This window comes from Barbus barbus (genome assembly GCF_936440315.1).
Source record: "Barbus barbus genome assembly, chromosome: 35".
Lineage (NCBI taxonomy): Eukaryota > Metazoa > Chordata > Actinopteri > Cypriniformes > Cyprinidae > Barbus > Barbus barbus.
Genome location: NC_136763.1, coordinates 9,023,607 through 9,043,629, shown reverse-complemented (window position 1 = coordinate 9,043,629; position 20,023 = coordinate 9,023,607). Strand labels below are relative to the sequence as shown.

General features: G+C 36.2%; 2 protein-coding genes and 1 long non-coding RNA gene across 3 annotated transcripts; 2 read left to right on the top strand and 1 right to left on the bottom strand.

Annotated features, from left to right (window-relative positions):
- The first annotated feature begins 267 nt into the window (after positions 1–267).
- LOC306855095 (post-GPI attachment to proteins factor 4-like) lies at positions 268–3,469 on the top strand. Its single transcript, XM_079393547.1, has 3 exons — positions 268–416; positions 769–904; positions 1,209–3,469. Exon 3 carries the CDS (start codon positions 1,397–1,399, stop codon positions 2,585–2,587), a length of 1,191 nt encoding a protein of 396 aa, XP_079249673.1. The 5' UTR covers positions 268–416; positions 769–904; positions 1,209–1,396; the 3' UTR covers positions 2,588–3,469.
- Positions 3,470–4,026: 557 nt separating this feature from the next.
- On the top strand, positions 4,027–11,960 carry LOC306855050 (two pore calcium channel protein 1-like). Its single transcript, XM_079393461.1, has 19 exons — positions 4,027–4,328; positions 5,049–5,131; positions 5,217–5,331; positions 5,934–6,062; positions 6,482–6,598; positions 6,884–7,002; positions 7,108–7,209; positions 7,398–7,524; positions 7,778–7,985; positions 8,387–8,531; positions 8,714–8,899; positions 8,995–9,059; positions 9,239–9,326; positions 9,419–9,488; positions 10,728–10,947; positions 11,078–11,168; positions 11,275–11,388; positions 11,483–11,595; positions 11,704–11,960. The coding sequence occupies exons 1-19, from the start codon at positions 4,224–4,226 to the stop codon at positions 11,826–11,828; spliced, it is 2,322 nt and encodes a 773-aa protein (XP_079249587.1). The 5' UTR covers positions 4,027–4,223; the 3' UTR covers positions 11,829–11,960.
- Positions 11,961–14,645: 2,685 nt separating this feature from the next.
- LOC306855370 lies at positions 14,646–18,318 on the bottom strand. Its single transcript, XR_013782933.1, has 4 exons — positions 18,004–18,318; positions 17,315–17,494; positions 16,592–16,750; positions 14,646–15,673 (listed from the first exon to the last, which is right to left on the bottom strand). It is a non-coding gene; the product is annotated as an uncharacterized lncRNA (long non-coding RNA).
- Positions 18,319–20,023: the final 1,705 nt, after the last annotated feature.

Genomic DNA, 20,023 nt, shown 5'->3' with positions numbered 1-20,023 from the left:
AGAAATTCCTTATGACTGAAATTTAGCCTGCATTTGATGGTCTGCTGATTTACAAGACAATCAACGACACAACTTGTTTGTTCCCCTTTAATTACTGCACAGTGTACAGTTTACCTTCCTCCAACCTTCTGGTCAGGTCTACCAAAAATACCGACAATCTGTTTTATACACATTTCATTTTGCCGTCTTTAACTCCACACTGTCATCTAGTGTCTGATCTTGTAATTATGTCACTTGATGTCTTTATCACGTGGTTTCTGTTACTTTACTTAGCGCTGGCTATGATGCACAAATCACAGTGGTTTTTGAGCTCTCGATAAAGCTATTTTAGAGACAAAAACGTCCTAAAATTCGTTCAATGAGAGCTCAATCACTGATTCCGCTTTAAGAGTGCGTCTCCCTGGATGCTTTACCGGGTAAGAAACGCTTAACATTGCTTCCCCTTGAATTTAATGCGCATTTGGTCCATGTGTAATACAGAAACGTGATGTTTGGAACATCAGAATAGAGCATTCTAGTTTAAATCAAATATAGGAAAACATGAAACAGGTCACTATAGGGAATGTTTTAATAAACTGTAAAAAAAATATGAAAAAGACAGGTTTAAACTCATTAAATAAGAAATATAGGTGTTTGAAAAAGCATGCAGAACAAGGTAAAATATATAGTGCTATTATAAAATATATTAAAGTAATAGGACTAATAAGGAGAATTTAGAATTATAATTTACTAATTAAATTTTTTATTATTATTATTATCACACTCCAGTCCCGTTGGTGGCGGTAAATGCACCAAAAGTTGGTTTGCCATCCGCCATGAAGCATCATTAGAAGAAGAAGAAGAAGATTTGGGTGAAGAGGTCATGAAGTGTGATGTGCGGTTTCTTCTCAACATCCACATTCTGGTAGGAATTCTGAAATAGTTTTCATAAAACAATAATGCTTTGTTGAATTCAGTATTATTTCACTTATATTTCTTCCGGGTTTGTTTTCTTTATGCAATAAGCTCCTTCATATCGTTTTTCATACTTTCCACGAGCTTTTTGTAGTGAAAGGGGCATTTAAAATTTTTTATTTTATTTATATATATATATATATATATATATATATATATATATATATATATATATAGAATGTTTTAGTAATATTTAATGTGTTATTTTACCAGAAGAATGAGAGCATGACTCTGTATATCACTCTTGTCTACAGATACACATGGGATTATCTTGAGAAGTCTCTCTAAATTCATAAGCTTCTATATGACACGACTGTGACACGACACAGCAGCTCGAATCTGGTTCCCCTGTCCCTCCACCTGTGCAACATATCCATCACCTCAGCACTGTTTGAACTGCCACAGAAGTACAGAATTGTGATCTCAGTTTAAACAAACACAGATGCCTCGATGCAGGACTTGTACAAGCAAACACTTTCGTTGGTCAAGCCCAGTAGCTCAAGGGCTGCTTTTGTGTGTTTTGACCTTTGGAGTGATACTGCCTATATGCTGTCATCGTCTACTTTACTCATATTATTTTTTAAAGACTGTTTATCTTGATTCACTAAGTGATGCAGCACTACAAGAAAGCTACGACAGAGGCCAGGAGGCCCTGCGTTTCTGGGAAGCAGCAGCCTCTACGAAAAGCCTGAAGGACCCGTTGGAAACGACTGCCAAGAAACCAGATCTCCTGGTCACTGTAGTGACAGCCAGAAGAACAGAGGGGAGGGACTATCACTACCTGCTACAAGTGGCACAGCAGCTCAAATCGCTCCTCAATGCGTGTGGTGATAAACCATGTGCTGAGGTCATGCTCTGTGACGTCGAAAGCAGTCCCACTTTAAATGAGGATGCTTTGCTTCTGGAGAAGCAGTTTTTGGTTGTTAGACGTTCTCTTGGTGAAAGGTGGCAGAGCAGAGACGTGGCCAACATCTTCGAGAAGGAGAAAAGAGATTATGTTTTTTGCCTGCGCAAAGGATGGGACATGATGAGGCCGAAAAACGTTGTTGTCCTGGAGGATGACGCACTTCCATTGACTGATTTTTTTCCGTCCATTAAAAACTTACTCTCACGGAGATTTGCACTTAATGCTTTATACATAAAGCTCTACCATCCAGAACGTCTGCAGAGATACTGGAATCCAGAGCCTTATCGCATTCTAGAATGGATAGGTCTCGGCCTGTTTGGGGCTACGATGCTCCTCCTTTTGTTATCTCACTGTACACCTCTTTCTTTTACCTTCTCACCGCCTCATTTTCTCTTTCTGGCTCTCTACGTAATGGCCATGGCTGAGCTAGCAGGGAGGCATTATCTCCTAGAGGTCAGACGGCTTTCGCCTCAGCTGTACGCTGTGTGTCCTGCCACTGAATGCTGCACCCCTGCTATGCTCTATCCAGGTAACGCCTCCATTCGAGCCGCCGAATACCTGGACCAGGCCGTCTGCGCTCAGGGAAATGCAAAAGACATGGTGCTGTACAAGATAGCCAGATCGAGGACAGGTGAGAAAGCACACAGCGTTGAACCTAATCTCATCAAGCATATCGGTGCTTACTCCTCCATCAGGACGAACCCCGTTCCACCAAGATTAATTTGACATTTCAGTTTGTTCTCATGGAACAGCTCATAAAAGTTATGAAACACTGTTTGAACACATACTCATGTAGGAGTTCAACATAACACTTAGATTAGGGCCCAAAAAGTTTCTACTCACATACACTAATTCATGGAAAGGAAATAAATTAATTTAGATATAAATAACAAAATTATAACCTAGAGAAGTTTTATGTGTGACACCTTGTGCTGCAGTTCTAGACACAGATGCTTTAAGAATGTGGTATATTTTTAAACACATTTCTATCTTGACTAAAGAATGGGATTTTTAAATTTTGCAGTCTTTACAATTTTATATATTTGAGATTGAAATGTTGTTGTTATTTGCATCTGCTGGAAACATAATCATCTTTCATTTGTGAATTTCTTGGTTTATTTTATATACCACACCAGCAATAAAATCATATCATGATTCGTGGCTGAAATACAATTATGTTTAAAGGAATCATGCCTGAATGTTTGCCAAAATAAAATTTTTAATCAAGTTTTTAAATTGTTTCCTGCTAACTTTGTTTGACATGTTGACGCCTACAGTAGAATGCTGCTTGTCTTTTAAAGCAATGTTGTTACAAACATTTGTCTACAGTGCATAAAAATGGATTTTTACATCAGAAGTGAATTAATAGGGTTATGAAAATGACTATATCAATCATAACTAAAAAAAAAGTGCTTGGTTCACATGCACTTAACTTTATATGATTTTTCATTCTATTCATCATGAGCACTAAACATGTTTGTGCCCAGATATTGATTTGTTTACATTTTTTGAAAAAAAGAAATTGTTTGCATAGACTTGAATTGATCTTTCAATCTTTGGCGTTTATAGACATAACTTTTGATCAAATAAATATTAAGTTTTACACTCGTTGGCCTCTTTTTGTGTCTGTCTGCCAATCACTTTATTTTATAAAGGTAATTGTATACTGAAAAACATAAATTAGTTGATGTTATGGTGTTCCTGTAGTGTTGAGATCTCAGCGTAAATTACAGTGTAAACATAAGGGAACAATGGGTTAATCACAACACAGTCGTTGGGGTGTTTTCTTCCCGACGTCCCTATAAAACAGCCTGTGTGTGGATCCTCTCCTGGATTCAGTCACATGACCGGTCAAAAAACCATAGCTGTGCAAACTGTTATGCATAAATTCTTATATGCATTCTTGACAAATATATTATTCGCCCCGTAATTGTTTATTTGTGGAGGTTAAAGCCAAATGACACACGTTTCCGCAGTTTGGATATGCGGGATAAAAACCAAGAAAATCCTACTATGACGAGGCCTCATCTTATGAATATTAATTAGAAAGAACGTTCACCCAATCGAAGTAAGGCATCTAATCAATGGAAGGCGGTGCTTCTTAATATTAATGAGACCATCCTCAATTTGATTGGTGAGATGGCTTTTCTGTTAAATATTAATTTGGCCATGCTGACGTTGCTCGGTAATGTTCAAAATGCGAAGGCGTGGATCATGAATTTTGAATAGCGAGACCTTCGCCATGCTAGGATGAGTAAATTCGCTTCGTTTGCAAGATGAACTTTTTTCAAGACGGGATTTCCTGCGAACTGGATCTGTATCAGCTGCGTAAGGACAGGGAAAAGTTGAGGGACGGAGAAAAATGTCAGAGACCGAGAAACCAAAGGGCCATGCTTTACCAAAGGATGAAGGTTTAACCAATGGAGGAAACAATGTTTCCAGTAACGATTCAGATGAGATGACAGAGGTATGTTGCATCCAATTAAATGTAAGCGGGTTTAAAAACACGTTCAGGTCCATAGATGGGAATCTGATATTAAGTTTGGATTGGTTGGTTTATTAATTGGGATGGAAAGTCTATTGAATTAACCGCAGCATGGATCGAGATCCTTTTAAATCTGGATCATTTTATGTAATCAGAGAAACATCTGGTGTCTTGCTTGTCAAAAAAAAAAAGCACTGAAAATTATATTTAAAAAAATGTGCCTTATGCAAACGTTTCAGAAGTTCTTTACCTGTTAATTGTTTATCATTTGTAGAGACATGCATTATGTTTGTCTGTTGCCATACAATTATAATTATGCATGGCCCAAACTGTTAGCTTAAACGTGCATATTAGTCCCATTTTTGAGTGATGGCTGCAGTTTGAAAGGGAGGTTATAGCACGTAATAGTTTTGGTAAATTTATGTCGAATGGTATGCCACTCCATTTAATCCAGTTATACACAGCCTTTTGCTAATTATTTAATTTATTAATTGTTATTTACGCAGAAGTTTATTACATCTTATTAATTGAGAGATTACATGGAATATTTGCACTTATATAAATCCATTTGTCACTCCACAGAATCATTTAAAATGAATTAGAAAAGATGGATAAATAAAATATGTAATCGACTATAATGACCTATCAAACTGGTTTTTATTCTCTCTTCTTGGTCGCTGATGTTTGCTGATGTGGTTTTAGAAACTCAACCTTGGCACAGTATATGTGTCAGATGCCCAGTATAACAGGAACATCTTTTTTGATACTTCGCCACAGGCCGTGAGGTAAGAGATGACTTTCCAGCAATCATTTATATGACTTTGACTATTATTAGATTTTGTATTATAAAATCTGTCAAATATTCCACAGGCTCTACCTGTTGTACAATCACTGGTTCATGCAGATGCTGGTATATGTGTTCATCATCATAAATCTTGTTCTGGCTCTCTTTGAGGATCCCGCTGTTGTGCCACTTCCTATATGGGTATGAGTGACAAACATTTTAAACTTGCATTTGAAATTTGGTCAGCCAAGCAGTGGTTTAATCATTTATCCAATGTGTAATTCGTTGCAGACCTTTGTGTAGTTTTGTGAATGTGTGGTTGAAAGTTTATTAGATGCTCATTGTTTCTATCTGTTTAACTATAAAACGTGTTATGCATGAACCTCTGTATACTGAAATGAAAAGTTTGTATCATGTTAGAGTGCCTATATGATTATGTGAAATGGAAAACTATTTGACCAGCAACATAAAACATAGTTTATTGCCTTTATGACATCCTGTGTTCCATGCCAACTCCCCATATGACCCAATGGGATATTTCATGGAGATTCATGGTCATTTAAAAGTAGTCACTTTCTATGGAAGAATGTCTGGAGCTTTAAATGATGTTTTTCTGTCATTATCCACATTTATTTATTTGTAGCCCAGCTAATTGTGGTTAGCCCAGACATTCACAGCCAAACCATTTGGCAGCTAGACTCTGATAAAGTAACCTTAGGTTAAAATCTTAATTCAGTTATATAGTAAAATTCTATAACATTGTTGTGTGTGTGTGTGTGTGTGTGTGCATGAATGTTCTCTAGGTGACTTCTACAATTGAGATCATATGTCTCTCTGCGTTCACTGTGCGGATGGTACACTATGCCAAAGTCATTCCCAGGGATAAATTCTGGAAGGATCCTAAAAATATCTGCATCATAGTCATTGTAATGGTAGGCCTCTAATCTTAAAATAACAGTTTTTGGACTGTAAATATGAAATTTTCATTTTATTTACAGATACATAATCAGTTTTATCTGGTTGATATCATAATATATAATTGATATAATAGAATACCAGTGAATTCACCTAAAGTGTTCTGTCTGTACAAACATGAGAAACTGCTGAGAATGAAGTGTAGTCGCAACAATGTTGTGAAATGAACTTTAGCCCGGGGTTTGTCATTCTCAGCAGTTCTGCAGGATCACCAGGAAATGTGGCGTTCACTGACTATGAGTAGACATTTAGTGAAGTCAGGAAGAGGGTTTACGTGTGTCGTGAATCTAGCTTGCATTCCTAGACATTTTGGGAGATTTTGAATGTCACTGTATTTTTTGTTTCATGATCTTTTTTTACTCTTCCCATCTCACAGCTCTCTTTCATAGATTTGACTATATACGGGGCTCTGAAAGCAACAGGCTACTTTGCCATCCGATGGTCGAGGGTCTTAAGACCACTTCTGTTAGTCAATGTTACAGAAGGAAGACAAGTAAGAAAACCACAAAGCACAAAATCAAATAAATAAATGTATAGTAGTTCCTGCATTGTTTAATTAGCTTACCAATTCAATAATTCATTCTTTTTTTATGCTTTGAAAATGTCTATTCAGGTCATTTTGCCATGAAATAAAGCTTAAAGTTGGAGAAAACACACTATTGTTCAAGTGTTTCGGGTCATTTATAAAATATTACCCATTCCAAACTTGGTAGTGTATGTCCATATGGCACAAATGTCCTCCAGACCCATTCCTTTCCCCTCCCTTTTGTGTCTGTAGCTGCGGAGGGCCTTCAGGAGTATTCGGAATGCACTGCCTCAGATCTCCTATGTTTTTTTCTTATTCATGTTCAGCGTGTTGGTCTTTTCTCTCATGGCTCTTAAATTGTTTGGGAAAAGGTAATCGGAAATACAGTATAATTCATTTATACCTCTAGACTTTTCCAGTCATCTCATTTGTGTCCATTGAAAAAAGTTTATTATTATCTTTTTCTTTTATCTTAGGGGCCTTCTTACCATTGATGGTTCTCCATATTTCACTGACTATTTGGATATTGTTTTCGATCTTTATGTTTTAGTGACCACTGCTAATAGCCCTGATGTCATGTAAGTCTTGAACTATTGTAGGTTTTCTGTCTCTCTCTCTCTCTTAGGCTTTATTCTCTTTGGTGAATTTTTTTTATTAGTATGCAATTGTATATTCAGCAGTATAAAAGACTTTTAGTAACCCACAGTGTGCTTAAAGCATGCTATGAAAATGCTTCTGTAATATAATTTTTATGTTTTCATTGTAGGATGCCGGCATACAACTACAATGTTTTCTTCACTGTTTTCTTCATTCTATACATTGTTATCAACACATATACCTTCATGTCCTTCTTTCTTGCTGTCGTTTACAACAACTACAAAAAGTACCTTAAGGTATTCAAATCTTTGTCAAGTCAGCATGCAACTTTCTCAGTCACATGTATTTGGTCACATTTTAAAGGAATTATTTTAAAATAAATTAATCTTGAATTAATATGTACCTTTTTTTAATATTAAAACTAATTAATGTTAATATTGAAAAATTATTTATTTAGGTTATTGATCTAATAATGTTTGCATTTAATACTATTGATCAATCTAAAATCTAGTTCTAGAAGTTCTACTTGATTTCTTTCCTGTTTTTCAGGAGGAAGTGCGGCAGCTAGTGAAGGCCAGAAGATTTAAGATGTGCCGGGCATTTTCTTTGCTTCAGGAGACCCGGGGTGAAGGTGGAGAGCCTGTAGTGACCCAGGCCAAATGGAACCATCTGGTTAAACTTGTCAAGCCGAATATCAGTATTGCCTACCGGGAATTGCTCTGGCGCGTCTTAGATGATCAGAATAAAGGACACATAGGTAAGACTGATTTGTCTTTGCTTCAAAAATAGTCAGAATCAGAATCAGAAATAGCTTTTATTTTTAAGTATGCTTGTGCATACAAGGAATTTCTTTTAGTGTCATAAGCTTCCAGTTCACCGAGACGACAACAACAACACACACACAATAAAAATAAGATGAGAATAAAAAAATACACCTGTAAATATAAAAAAAATTGAATAAGAAAAACAATTTGAAACATAAATGATTGAATGTACAGTTGTGCTATAGATGATAGAATGGAATAGAATAGAATTGAAGGAGATGCAGGGATGTACTAGTATGGAGGTGGTAGCAAATAAAATAAATAGTCACTTAAAAAGTATATTTGACTGCTGTTTTATTGAATTTTTTTCCCTCAATCTTCATTGTCTGAGCAGGGAAGTTTGCATTTGTCCAGCTTGCTGATCTTCTGAGTATTCAAGTGATCACAGTGAAGTCCCAGCCACACCCCATTCAAATCTGTTTCCCCTCCATGTATAATTCCTCAGTCAGCAGATTCATTCGCTATATGGTTCATCACAGGTACATGGACACAAAATATCTAACTTGCATTGATACTGAGACATTCACTTTTTTTTTTTTTGGAACATCAAAGTTGTATGACTTCCTTTTGTGACCCTGTTGGACATCCTATTGATGCTGTTTAACATGTTTGTACATGTGCTTGCCATATGGTCATCTGTTTGTTGTGTTGTTTGTTCCAGAATGTTTGTGTATATCTATGACCTGATTATCCTGGTGAATGCTGTATTCATTGGTCTGGATGAGGAGAACCCTGTGGTATCAAATGCCGAGTGGGGTTTTCTGGCTCTTTATATGTTGGAGATCATTCTCAAACTGTACGCTACCGAGCCTCGGGCGTTCTTTGCTCGACATCATTTCTGGAACTGGTGAGGAGACTTTTTGTATGGCTCATTGAATTTGATCACATTATATCTGTGTGAGCTCACAGGAAAACAAGTTAATTTAAATCTATCTCTTACAGGTTTGATACCATCATTATTGTGTCTGCACTATTTGGCACTATCATTAACTCAGCACTCAAACACTGTAAGTGCTTAGGAAAGTTATGAAGTATTAAGTATGTACTACTGATGCAGTGTACTTGGATACAGTCTTGCATTTACTCAATTTTATATCAAAGCTGTTAGGTGTTATATAAGCATACCTTTAAGAAATCTTACTGTCTTTATCTTTGCAACTGAATGACCAACTTGTTTTGTTTGCAGCTGGAGGTTACACAAGTCGCCAGATCTTGGACATCGTTTTCATCTTGAGAGTCCTCCGACTCATCCGCTTGGTGGATTCCATTAAGAGGTCAGATAGTTACAGCCAAATGCTTTTTTTATTGCAAATGATTTTTATATATGCTGCCACGTGACATTAAACTAAAAAACTAACCTTTGTAGATTCCGAGCCATCATCAACACTCTTATTAAAATTGGACCAACTATTCTTACATTTGGCCAGCTCATAGTGGTGAGTATTTGAACATTATTGAAAATATTTTCATAATTTAGTCATAATTTACTGACCCTCGTGTTGTTCCAAACTTGTATGACTTGTCTTTCTTTTGTGTACAATACAAGTTATTTCACAATATTTACTATATTTTTAAACAAATAAATGCAGCCTTGATGAGCAAAAGCATTAAAAAAAAATTAAATCTTACCAACCCCAAACTTTTGAAAGGTATTGTGTGTATTGTATATTGCATGTATTATACAGGCTATTGCTTTAAATAAAAATTCTAAATGAATGAATGTGTCCCTCTGGGAAAGTATGAAAACCAAAAATAGCCATCCTCTCATTGGCGCTTTACCTATATTGTACCATGCTGGGCCTCAAGAGCCGCTTTTCCACTGTCGGGCCAGTGCTTTAAATGGGCCGGGCGGGGCTAATAGCTTCGGACCTTTAGCACCGAGCACAAAATCACAATGCGTTTCCACCGTTGGGCCAGAAGCTTCTCTGCGCTTCACTAAAACCCGCCCTTTACACGCCTCTCAGGAACAACGTCATGCAACCCCATCATTTCACCAACAAAGAGAAGTTATCTGAAAACTAATAAGAAATAAGTCACTTGAAATAGCGCGATCACAAAACGAACATGATAAAAGCGGCAGTTTGTTTGCATGTTTTGTTAGAGATTTAAATCCAAAAGCATCAATGTTTTACAATAATAAGCGATACATTGATCATAATGAATTAATTTATATGGATTGAAAATTAGTCACACAGAAATAAAGCGGTATGAAACGTTTTCACAAAAGAAAGAGGACACACCCTACTCACTCGGTCGAGTGTTTCTGTTTATTTGTAGTCACAGTATACATCACATTTAGAAATAATGATCATTTCTATATTTTTTTTTCCATCAAATATATGACCCGAGTACCAGAGGGAGCTCCCGAACAAAAAACATTATATTTTTATGACATAGGCTACGCGGAGCTAAAGTCCCGCTTTTGGCCCGACAGTGGAAGGACACCTTGTACGATAATAGGGTGTTAAAAAAGTAGGGGCTGGATGCAGTGCTTGATGTATGGCTGCACCTGATTGAGCTGCCAACAGTGTTCCATTGTTCCACCCTGCTATGATCCTGGGACAGGGACATAATAATTTGAAGGGAGGCAGACCCATCATGCTGCATATTACCGGTGTTTGTGACGAATCATTGATGTGTATCAGTATGTAGAAATCCACTGCTGTCCCCTACAGGTGGTGTATTACATATTTGCCATGGTTGGAATGGAATTATTTAAAAGTAAAGTTCAGTTCTTTGAACCTAACTCTACAAGCCCTGATCAAGAGTACTGTGGAAACCCTCTCCTCAAAGGAACCACTTTTGCTAAACTCAACTACTGCAAGAACAACTTCAACAATGTGGTCTCTTCCTTCATTGTCTTGCTGGAACTCACTGTGGTCAATCAGTGGCATGATATCCTTTACAAATACAGATCAAAATGCATTTCTGCTCCAAGGATAATGCTGTGAAACTCTAGACTAAGGTCTTTGAAAGTTCTAATAACATCATTATCATGCATTGCTTATCCCTTAACTGAATTCACTGTTGACCAGCGGTTTCACGGCAGTCACACACGTTTCAGCCAGAATTTTCTTCGTCGTCTTTCACATTGTGGTCGTCATTATTATAATCAAGTAAGAATGAAGGGACTATCTATTAAAATATTATTATTATTATTATTATTATTATTGTGGTTTACTTTGAAAGATGAGTAGTGAGCCTAATTTTTTTCCCCCTCAGTATTTTTGTAGCATTTATCTTGGAGGCATTCTTAGTGGAATACACTATTGACAAAAGTGACCTGCAAACTTCTTTGGAGAAAAAAATAGAGGAGCTGGAGCTTAATATTCAACAGTATGTGCCATTTGGACCTCCTATCAAGTTGTTTAGCTTAGCATCATTTTGCTGTTGATTTGGAGTTTTAATGGAGGCCTTTTTTGTTTGGCAGGGATGGTGTGGACACTGGTCTTGTAGATGCAATGGAAAGCAATGACAATGAACTGGGCCCTTCTGAAGCTGGCAAACAGAAGTCCTCCCTCATGTTCAAGATTGCTTCAAGAAGTAATTTATTTTATTAACCCCCCACCCCCATTTTAATTTATTTCATTTTTTCAAATGCATTATTAAACTAGTAAATAATAAAAGGACTGCTTTTGTTTTATTTTCCAGGATCCAGAACTGTGGATGGACTTTTACAGCGGATGTTTGAAACAGATCTTCGTCCTGAAGACTTCAACGAGGAAGAGGAGCCAGAAAATATCAACTTCTCAAACCCTGTCTTTGACTCAGTATAACCAACATTAAAAAAAAAAAACACAGTTTGAATACAGTTTGTATCAAAGATTCTCTTTATGAAATAAATATTTGATAAGACTTATTATATAGACTTCGGTATATGGACCACTAATATAAATTTTTCAGTCATCAAAGAGTCTCATTTGTAAACAAAGGTGTGTGTGTGTGTGTGTATGTATATATATTTATTTTATATAGGCCTAAAATATTATAAAGTAGCATCTTTTTTTTCTTTTTTTGTTGAAAAAAGGAAAATATACTATGGAAGCATATGTGTTGCTAAATTCAATTTGAATTTGTAATATGCAAAATGGCAATGTATTTGTTACATTTTCCCATTCCATATGTACAACATTTAGTGCAAAATGAAAATTAAATTATATAATTTAAATTTGCCATTTTTTACACTAGTTTTAATATGCAAATTAAAAACATTTTTAAAGCTTTATAAGTTGCAAAATGAAAATGTATTACCCAAATTGATTAGATATGTTTAACATATCCAAACAAAAACTAGCAAAATGATCATTTAAATGCTGTTTTTCCTAAATGCATTTAGATTTAGGGGTAGGACATCATCGTGAGACCGCAGGATAATTGTAGCAAAATGCAATGACAGTTTCAAAATGAATTCTGAGCCAAAGGTGCAGCAAAAGTGTAGCGAAATAGTGATTTAAATGTCTTTTATTTTTTTAAAATGCATTGACACTTACATGACATTTCAATAGCATTTTCATGAAATACCCTGCGATGAATATAAGTCATTGTGGATTTGAAAATGCATTCTGAGCCGTGCACACCCCCTAGCTGTCAATCATTACATCAAGGCGGGGCTCGGCAACAGGATGCACGATAGGTCAATATTCACCATTAACCAAATGCTTTTCACCTGCCTAAACATCTCTCACCATTTACACTCAGATTGATGCACAAAAGCAAACAGACAGTGCTTTTCTACACTTATTTACTACCTTACCTTATATTTTATTACTTTCTTATTTTTAATCCGTAAAATAGCGTGTGTTCCGTGGCACCTGAACAGGGACGTGCAGAAAGTTCCTCAGGAACCGAGTGTAAACGGTGTAAATTCAATTACAGAAATACATTACCATTTTACATATTGCATTGCCATTTTGCATATTACATTTAAAATTGAATTTAGCTACAGATATACCAACAGGGATTGCTCCAGAGTAAAACTATTGACACATACCAAGCTATACCAAAATATAGCTGCAAGCAGCAACGACGGCCCCGGCGGCACCTTCACCACCAGTAGCATCAGGAAAACGGTGCACAGCGGGTGCATGCGTTTAACCCTCTGGCAGTCTGGTTGTTGAGTTACAGCAATGAAAGTGCTACTTTAGAATATCAAGAGTGTGAAACGGATACATTCACAGAAAGGGAAGGATATATAAAACTTGCAGTGATCTATAATTTAAAAAATTATTTTAATGATCTATAAGCATTTATAAAATAATTGTATAAAACTATATTGACAGTACAGTACATTTAAACAGATTTTATGTATTTGTTTGTCATTCTAGTGGATGGCTAGAAGGCATAAAAGATTTCTTCTCCTATGACTCTACCTTAGTATTGGACAACCTTAGTATTACATCCTTCATCTGTCAGTTGAAATGTCTGATAGTTTTCAATTTGCTGGCCCTAGAGCATAAGAAATTCAAGAAAATGAAGCATGTTTGCATTTTCTGTATGTAAAAAGTTTTGAGGAGTTTGGACAATGTACTTTATAAAGATATAAGATTTAATTTTTTTGCTGTTACTATAATTAATCGCCATGGCAACACTGTTCAAGATATCCAAAAAAATTTCACAAATTAGCATTGTCAATGTCTTGGCATCCTGTAGACAAAGTTTGGTGTGAATTGCACGATTGCTCTTGGAAGAGTATGCACTTGGCCGCCGAATCACAGCTGTGTCGATATACAGCCATATCGCTGCTCATATATTGCTCATATATACAGAGATACTTGAGTTTGTTCTAAGTAACATTACTCTGCTGATTTTATTATCTGATGTTAATTGCTTGTACAACAATTAAAAACAAATGGTACTGTAAGATCTTTCTTACTCATAGGTTCTTTATCCACTTTCCATACTGTCTTTTCTGTGAAAGTCCTGTGGCAACCACAACTTTTTTAAGACTGACATAAGCAGAATGATACTGTGTTGAAGAATTAATACATACAGAGCCACAATAAGGCTGTAAGGGGCCCTAGGCTTTACCTCTTGAGGGGCCCTTCACACCAGAACTACAGCGTACATTCACGCAAGTTGACAGCATTTTATTTTGCAGTAATAAATGCAGTTAACAAAAAATCCAAACCTATAGGTCTTTCATATAAAATATGCAAAATATAATGAACTACACATATCAACATAGTCTGACATTTTTTACTCTGATATCTGCATTAAAAAATGTGTAATATTAAACTGTACATATTAAAGTTGGTTAAATGCTCTATGAACTAATACTCAACAGGGAAGGTACACTCTCAGAAAGAAAGGTACAAAACTGTACCTTTTAAGGTACAAGTGGCCGTCACTGGGGTGGTACCCTGAAGGGTACAATTTTGTACCTCTAGTCAGAGGTACAACATTGTACCTTCTAGCTTTGTACCATTTAAGGGGCAATTTTGTACCTCAAGGAACATTTGTACGCACTGCAATGAAGGCAAAAAAGTGTACCTTATTAAAAGCATCCTCAGGTTACTGTCCCAACCATCTTCATTCTTTTGGTGGCCTTGTTCATGCATGCATGCAAAAAAACCAAACAAAAAAAACAATAGATACATTGGCTAACAAATACAATTTTATTTAGAAATGTTCTATTTAAAAGAAGTAATTCATTACATCTCATAACAGCAGGTGTGTCAAGAAAAAACTCTCAATGAAAATTAAAAACTCATCAGACCATTTAACAAACACACTAAGTATAAAACAGCCATTTAAAACAGTACAACTTTTTAAAAATGTAATAGGTGTACAAGAAATTGTCCACTGGGCAATCATTACAAATTCAACTGGACAAATACAAAAAAAGTCCTGTTTAACATTGATATATACCTTAAATGCTACTGCACATTGTGAAGTTTACAGCAGTTTGTCTTCAGCAAGAATATCTAATGGTAATAAATAACTTGTCATCAACACTGTATGTATCTATCTAATGTATCAAGATCAAAGCCATTTTTTCTAGGTGATATGCAAGAAATTCATCATAGTTCTCTTTGAAAAAACTAAACAGGAAATTAACATCATCCAAAATTTCTTGCTGTACTGACTGAGGCAAGTGATTTTTTTCTCTGCATTTCAACATGAAGGCAAAAAGGTTCTCTTTAAATTGCTGCAAGAGCTCATTCATGTTTGGGGGTGCTGAAAAAGCAACATCAGTAGTACATTCTTCCTCAACCTCATCAAGAAGAGGCAGAGGGTCAGTAATCGTAGTTGTAGTCTGTTGTAACACTGTTTCTTCGAGAACATTTAGGGCAAATGAACAGGTGGGGCATTTTTGCTGATCTTACTGTAAAAGGTTTATTAGTCTGGTAACTGGGGTAGGAAGCGGCTTGTCTCCATCCACAGTAAGTTTCAAAACATACCGCTGAAGAAACATCAGGGTGTTCTTCAAATGAGATGGATATGTCAAATTGAAGACGAAATAAGCAAAAAATGCTGCAAGAGCCCCTTCATCCACACCGCTCGCCCGGCAGATCTCGATCGCATCAACTTTGATGACTGCAGTGACTCTTCTTGTAAACACAGTTTTCCAGTCAGTGGTCTCTTGTACTTGAACAGTTGGATATGGCGAAGATGGTTCCCTCTAAATGACAAAGCACAAAACAGAAACAGATTCTATATCAGTCAAATTTTCTCAGCAGATGACTAAACTGATGTAGAGAAAACTGACATGCATAGTCTAAGATAATTATTATTCACCCATTTGTATGTGGCCACAATAAATACAGTTCAAAGAGTTAGTTCACCCAAAAAATGAAAATTCTGTCATTAATTACTCACCCTCACATTGTTCCAAACCTGTAAAACCTTTGTTCATCTTCAGAACACAAATTAAGATATTTTTGATGAAATCTGAGAGCTCTCTGATCCTGCATAGACAGCAAGGATATTACCATGGTCAACGCATAGAAACGTAGCAAGGAGTTTGTTAAAATAGTACATGTGACATCAGGGGTTCAACTGTAATTTTACTAAGCTACGAGAATACTTTTAGTGTGCAAAGAAAACAACAACATAATTTCCCTGAGTTACCTTATTCTGCCATTTTGGAGAATACCCCAGAACGTAATCAGCGTTGTTTGCATTCAGCATGCGCGTGTTATCTACTGAACGTAAAGAACGCTAATTACATTCTGGGGTATTCTCCAAAATAGCAGAAGAAGGTAACTCGGGGATATTATGTTGTTGTTTTCTTTGCACACTAAAAGTATTCTCGTAGCTTAGTAAAATTACAGTTGAACCCCTGATGTCACTATTTTACCAATGTCTTTGCTACGTTTCTGTGCGTTGATCGTGGTAATATCCTTGCTGTCTATGGAGGGCCAGAGAGCTCTCAGATTCCTTTAAAAATATCTTAATTTGTGTTGCGAAGATGAACGAAGGGATTTGCATGTTTGGGATGACATGAGGGTGAGTAATTGATGACAGAATTTCCATTTTTGGGTAAACTGAATTAAATGGTTAAAATTGAATGTAAGCGATTAAAATGAGAAATACTTACATTTTGTACTGAACCATGCTTTCATACAACGTTATAACAATTTTGATTCGTTCTGATGATGTTAGTTGGCATTCTTTTTGGTCCAACTTGGCCTGAACATCAAATGGAAACTTCGGAACTTCGAAAACTGCAGGAAAAGCTGTTGTCGGGCTGATTTTACTATGGCAAAACGAGAAGTAATAATCAGATATCGCAATGTTGCAGGTATACATAAAATAGTACAAATACTGTAAAGTACCAGTTTCAGTACTGAAAAGACAAATTAATAAAACAAACGACAACATCACTAACGTCAGATTTTTACCAAACAAGTTTTATTTAAAATGTGTGCCCTACCCTTTACTTGATCATCTTAGTTGTCAATTCATACACTGTGGTAACCTAATAAATAATTATACAGTAAACATAAATAGTGATGCACCAAAAATTCTGAGCACACTGGGCTGAGTCTGTGCACTGTTTTTCCTCAATGTCAAAGTTTCTGTTATCTTATCTGCTCAAGTAGTACTTTCTCTTGATATTTTTGACAAAGAAAATGGCTGAAATTTCAGAGCCTCTAATACATTGTTACAGATGCAAGAAATTGATAAACTAAGTACTAGTAGTAGTACAGTAAAGTAATAGGCTATGTAGGGAGGCATGGGGAAATTACCTAGTTATTTTTAAGATTTGCTTTTAGAATAGGTCTCTGAAACAAATTAAACATTATTAACCAGCAATTACCTTGCTCCAGCTGATGACTGGCATTCTACAGGCACAGGTTCAAGAGTTAATGTCACTGTCTCCTTCATTTGCTGAACAAATCGATGGAATTTTGCTTGTTTTTAAATGATCCCTCAAAGAGGAATGAAATCATTGACTCGGTCAGTCCAATGTCAACAGTCTCTCCATCCACATCATTGTCTATAACATAAAAAGTAAGAGAAGTGAACACACCTAAGAGAACACACCTAACTTACCTGGGAAAAAAATGTGGGGGAAGAATTCATATTTTATTAAAAGTATGGATAAATATTCCCCGCATAAACATCTACTCCCATGTTTGTAACAAATAAATATTAATTTTGGTGCTGTCCTTTTACTTAATTAATCACTTGCTTTGCCGTCTAAACACAAAATGGCCGCATATAACGAGTTCGTTGGGCAACTCCTGCGCCTATTACAAAATGTAGCTAGTCATACTAGCAAAGGCGGGAAAAATTGTATGCAAATGTAAAACGTTAATCACTAATTACTGTACAGTTGTTAATATTGCAAATATATTAAGTGGCGGCCATAGTTATCATTATTTAAGCAACAAGGTAACTTATGAGAGGCCGATAAAAAGATCACGGACAATTGGACGTCACTTTACACTAGAAAATCCTCAAGAAAACACTCAAAACGTTTTAAAAATGTTACAGAATACTCACCTTCGAATTTTTTGTGACTTCGATGCCAAACTGTATTAACTCCTTTATTAAGTGTGCTGTAGACATCCTAGCCAGCTCCATCCCGCAGGCCAGTCTGACGAAAGCACTTTTCGCGGGCTTAGAGCAAGGGAGCACAAAGTTAGACAAAATCAACTGAACATTGAGTCACGCGTGTAAAAATAAGATTATATAACATTATTCCGAATTTACCTGAGAAATGTTTTCTCCAAAACAGACTCAGCGTTGAAAACCGTAGGAGATTCTGTCAGAGCAGCTGGCAAACTCAATCGCCGGCCTCAACTGAACGAACGACTCAAGCAAGCCAAGCAAGGGGAATTTTCTTAAAGCGATAACGTCTGCATAAGCAAGTTTTAATAAATAAATGTTGCCATTCCGCACTGTCCTTAGGCTATTCCAAATTTCATTCAGCGTCTTAAAATAATGCAAAGGTCAAAATTTTAAAGTAAAAAAAAAAAAAAAAACATATAAAAACTGACGAAAGACTATAATATTACAACATTACAACAAAAAACATTTACAGTTATTCAAAATATTTCATTATTATTGTTTGTTAATTATATCTGTCTCATTTTACAGGTAGGAGACAAGTGGTTGTAGGCTTTCGTACACGGTTTGAGAAGGTATTTTAAAGTAATTTAATATAGTGTCTTGATGTTATCATGAGTTCACACACATTAAATTAATAAACAACAAAAACACAGTTAGGCCTACTCTAATTGGGTCTAAACTTTAAATAAATATATAAATAAAAATTCAAATAATTCCAAGGTACAAAAATGTACCTTTCACATCTGAATCTGAAAAGTTGTACCTTTATAACTCGTTTTGGGAACAAAATTGTACCCTAAGTACCTATTGTGGACCTTTAAAGGTACCATTATATTTTTTGTTCCCCTAGGAACAAAATTGTACCTCCGCGGTACCTTTTTTTCTGAGAGTGTAAATTAGTGAACATAAATGTACACCTTAACAGAATGTTCTGTGCTCATTGATTTACGCCTTCACAAATATGTCTTTCTGCTTCTGGATCAGGCTGATAAGTTCATTTACATTTTCACAAATCTTACTCGTGCATTTTTTTAAATCACTAATTTTCTGTAATAGTGAAAATTAATTAACATTTACCAAGATAAATAAATTATGTAAAAGATTGTTAATCATGGTAGTTATTCTTGATAGCCAGTGTTGGGAAGGTTACTTTGGAAATGTAATAGGTTACAGACTACAAGTTACCCTACTTAAAATGTAATAAGTAGTGTAACTTTTCAATTACTTTTAATTAATTTACTTTAGCACCTGCCCACAGTGCCAAAATCACTTCCAAGTGGTTTGCTGACCATGATGTTACTGTACTTGATTGGCCAGCCAACATGTCTGACCTGAACCCCATATGGAATCTATGGGATATTTTCAAGAGATATTTTCACCCCTCACATTTTTGTAAATATTTTATTATATCATTTCATGTGACAACACTGAAGAAATGACACTTTGCTACAATGTAAAGTAGTGAGTGTACAGCTTGTATAACAGTGTAAATTTGCTGTCCCCTCAAAATAACTCAACACACAGCCTATGTCTAAACCGCTGGCCACAAAAGTGAGTACACCCCTAAATGTCCAAATTGGGCCCAAAGTGTCAATATTTTGTGTGCCACCATTATTTTCCAGCATTGCCTTAACCCTCTTGGGCATGGAGTTCACCAGAGCTTCACAGGTTGCCACTGGAGTCCTCTTCCATGATGACATCATGAAGCTGGTGGATGTTAGAGACCTTGCGCTCCTCCACCTTCCATTTGAGGATGCCCCACAGATGCTCAATAGGGTTTAGGTCTGGAGACATGCTTGGCCAGTCCATCACCTTTACCCTCAGCTTCTTTAGCAAGGCAGTGGTTGTCTTGGAGGTGTGTTTGGGGTCGTTATCATGTTGGAATACTGCCCTGCGGCCCAGTCTCTGCTTCAGTATGTCACAGTTCATGTTGGCATTCATGGTTCCCTCA

What these genes read in the sequence shown, in the direction of transcription:
- LOC306855050 (XM_079393461.1), top strand. Translation starts at nt 4,224, where the DNA reads ATGTCAGAGACCGAGAAACCAAAGGGCCATGCTTTACCAAAGGATGAA. An exon ending in TCAGAATAAAGGACACATAG is followed by an intron (nt 7,986 to 8,386) that starts GTAAGACTGATT and finishes TTGTCTGAGCAG; the next exon opens with GGAAGTTTGCATTTGTCCAG. An exon ending in GTCGTCATTATTATAATCAA is followed by an intron (nt 11,169 to 11,274) that starts GTAAGAATGAAG and finishes TTTCCCCCTCAG; the next exon opens with TATTTTTGTAGCATTTATCT.
- LOC306855095 (XM_079393547.1), top strand. Translation starts at nt 1,397, where the DNA reads ATGCCTCGATGCAGGACTTGTACAAGCAAACACTTTCGTTGGTCAAGC.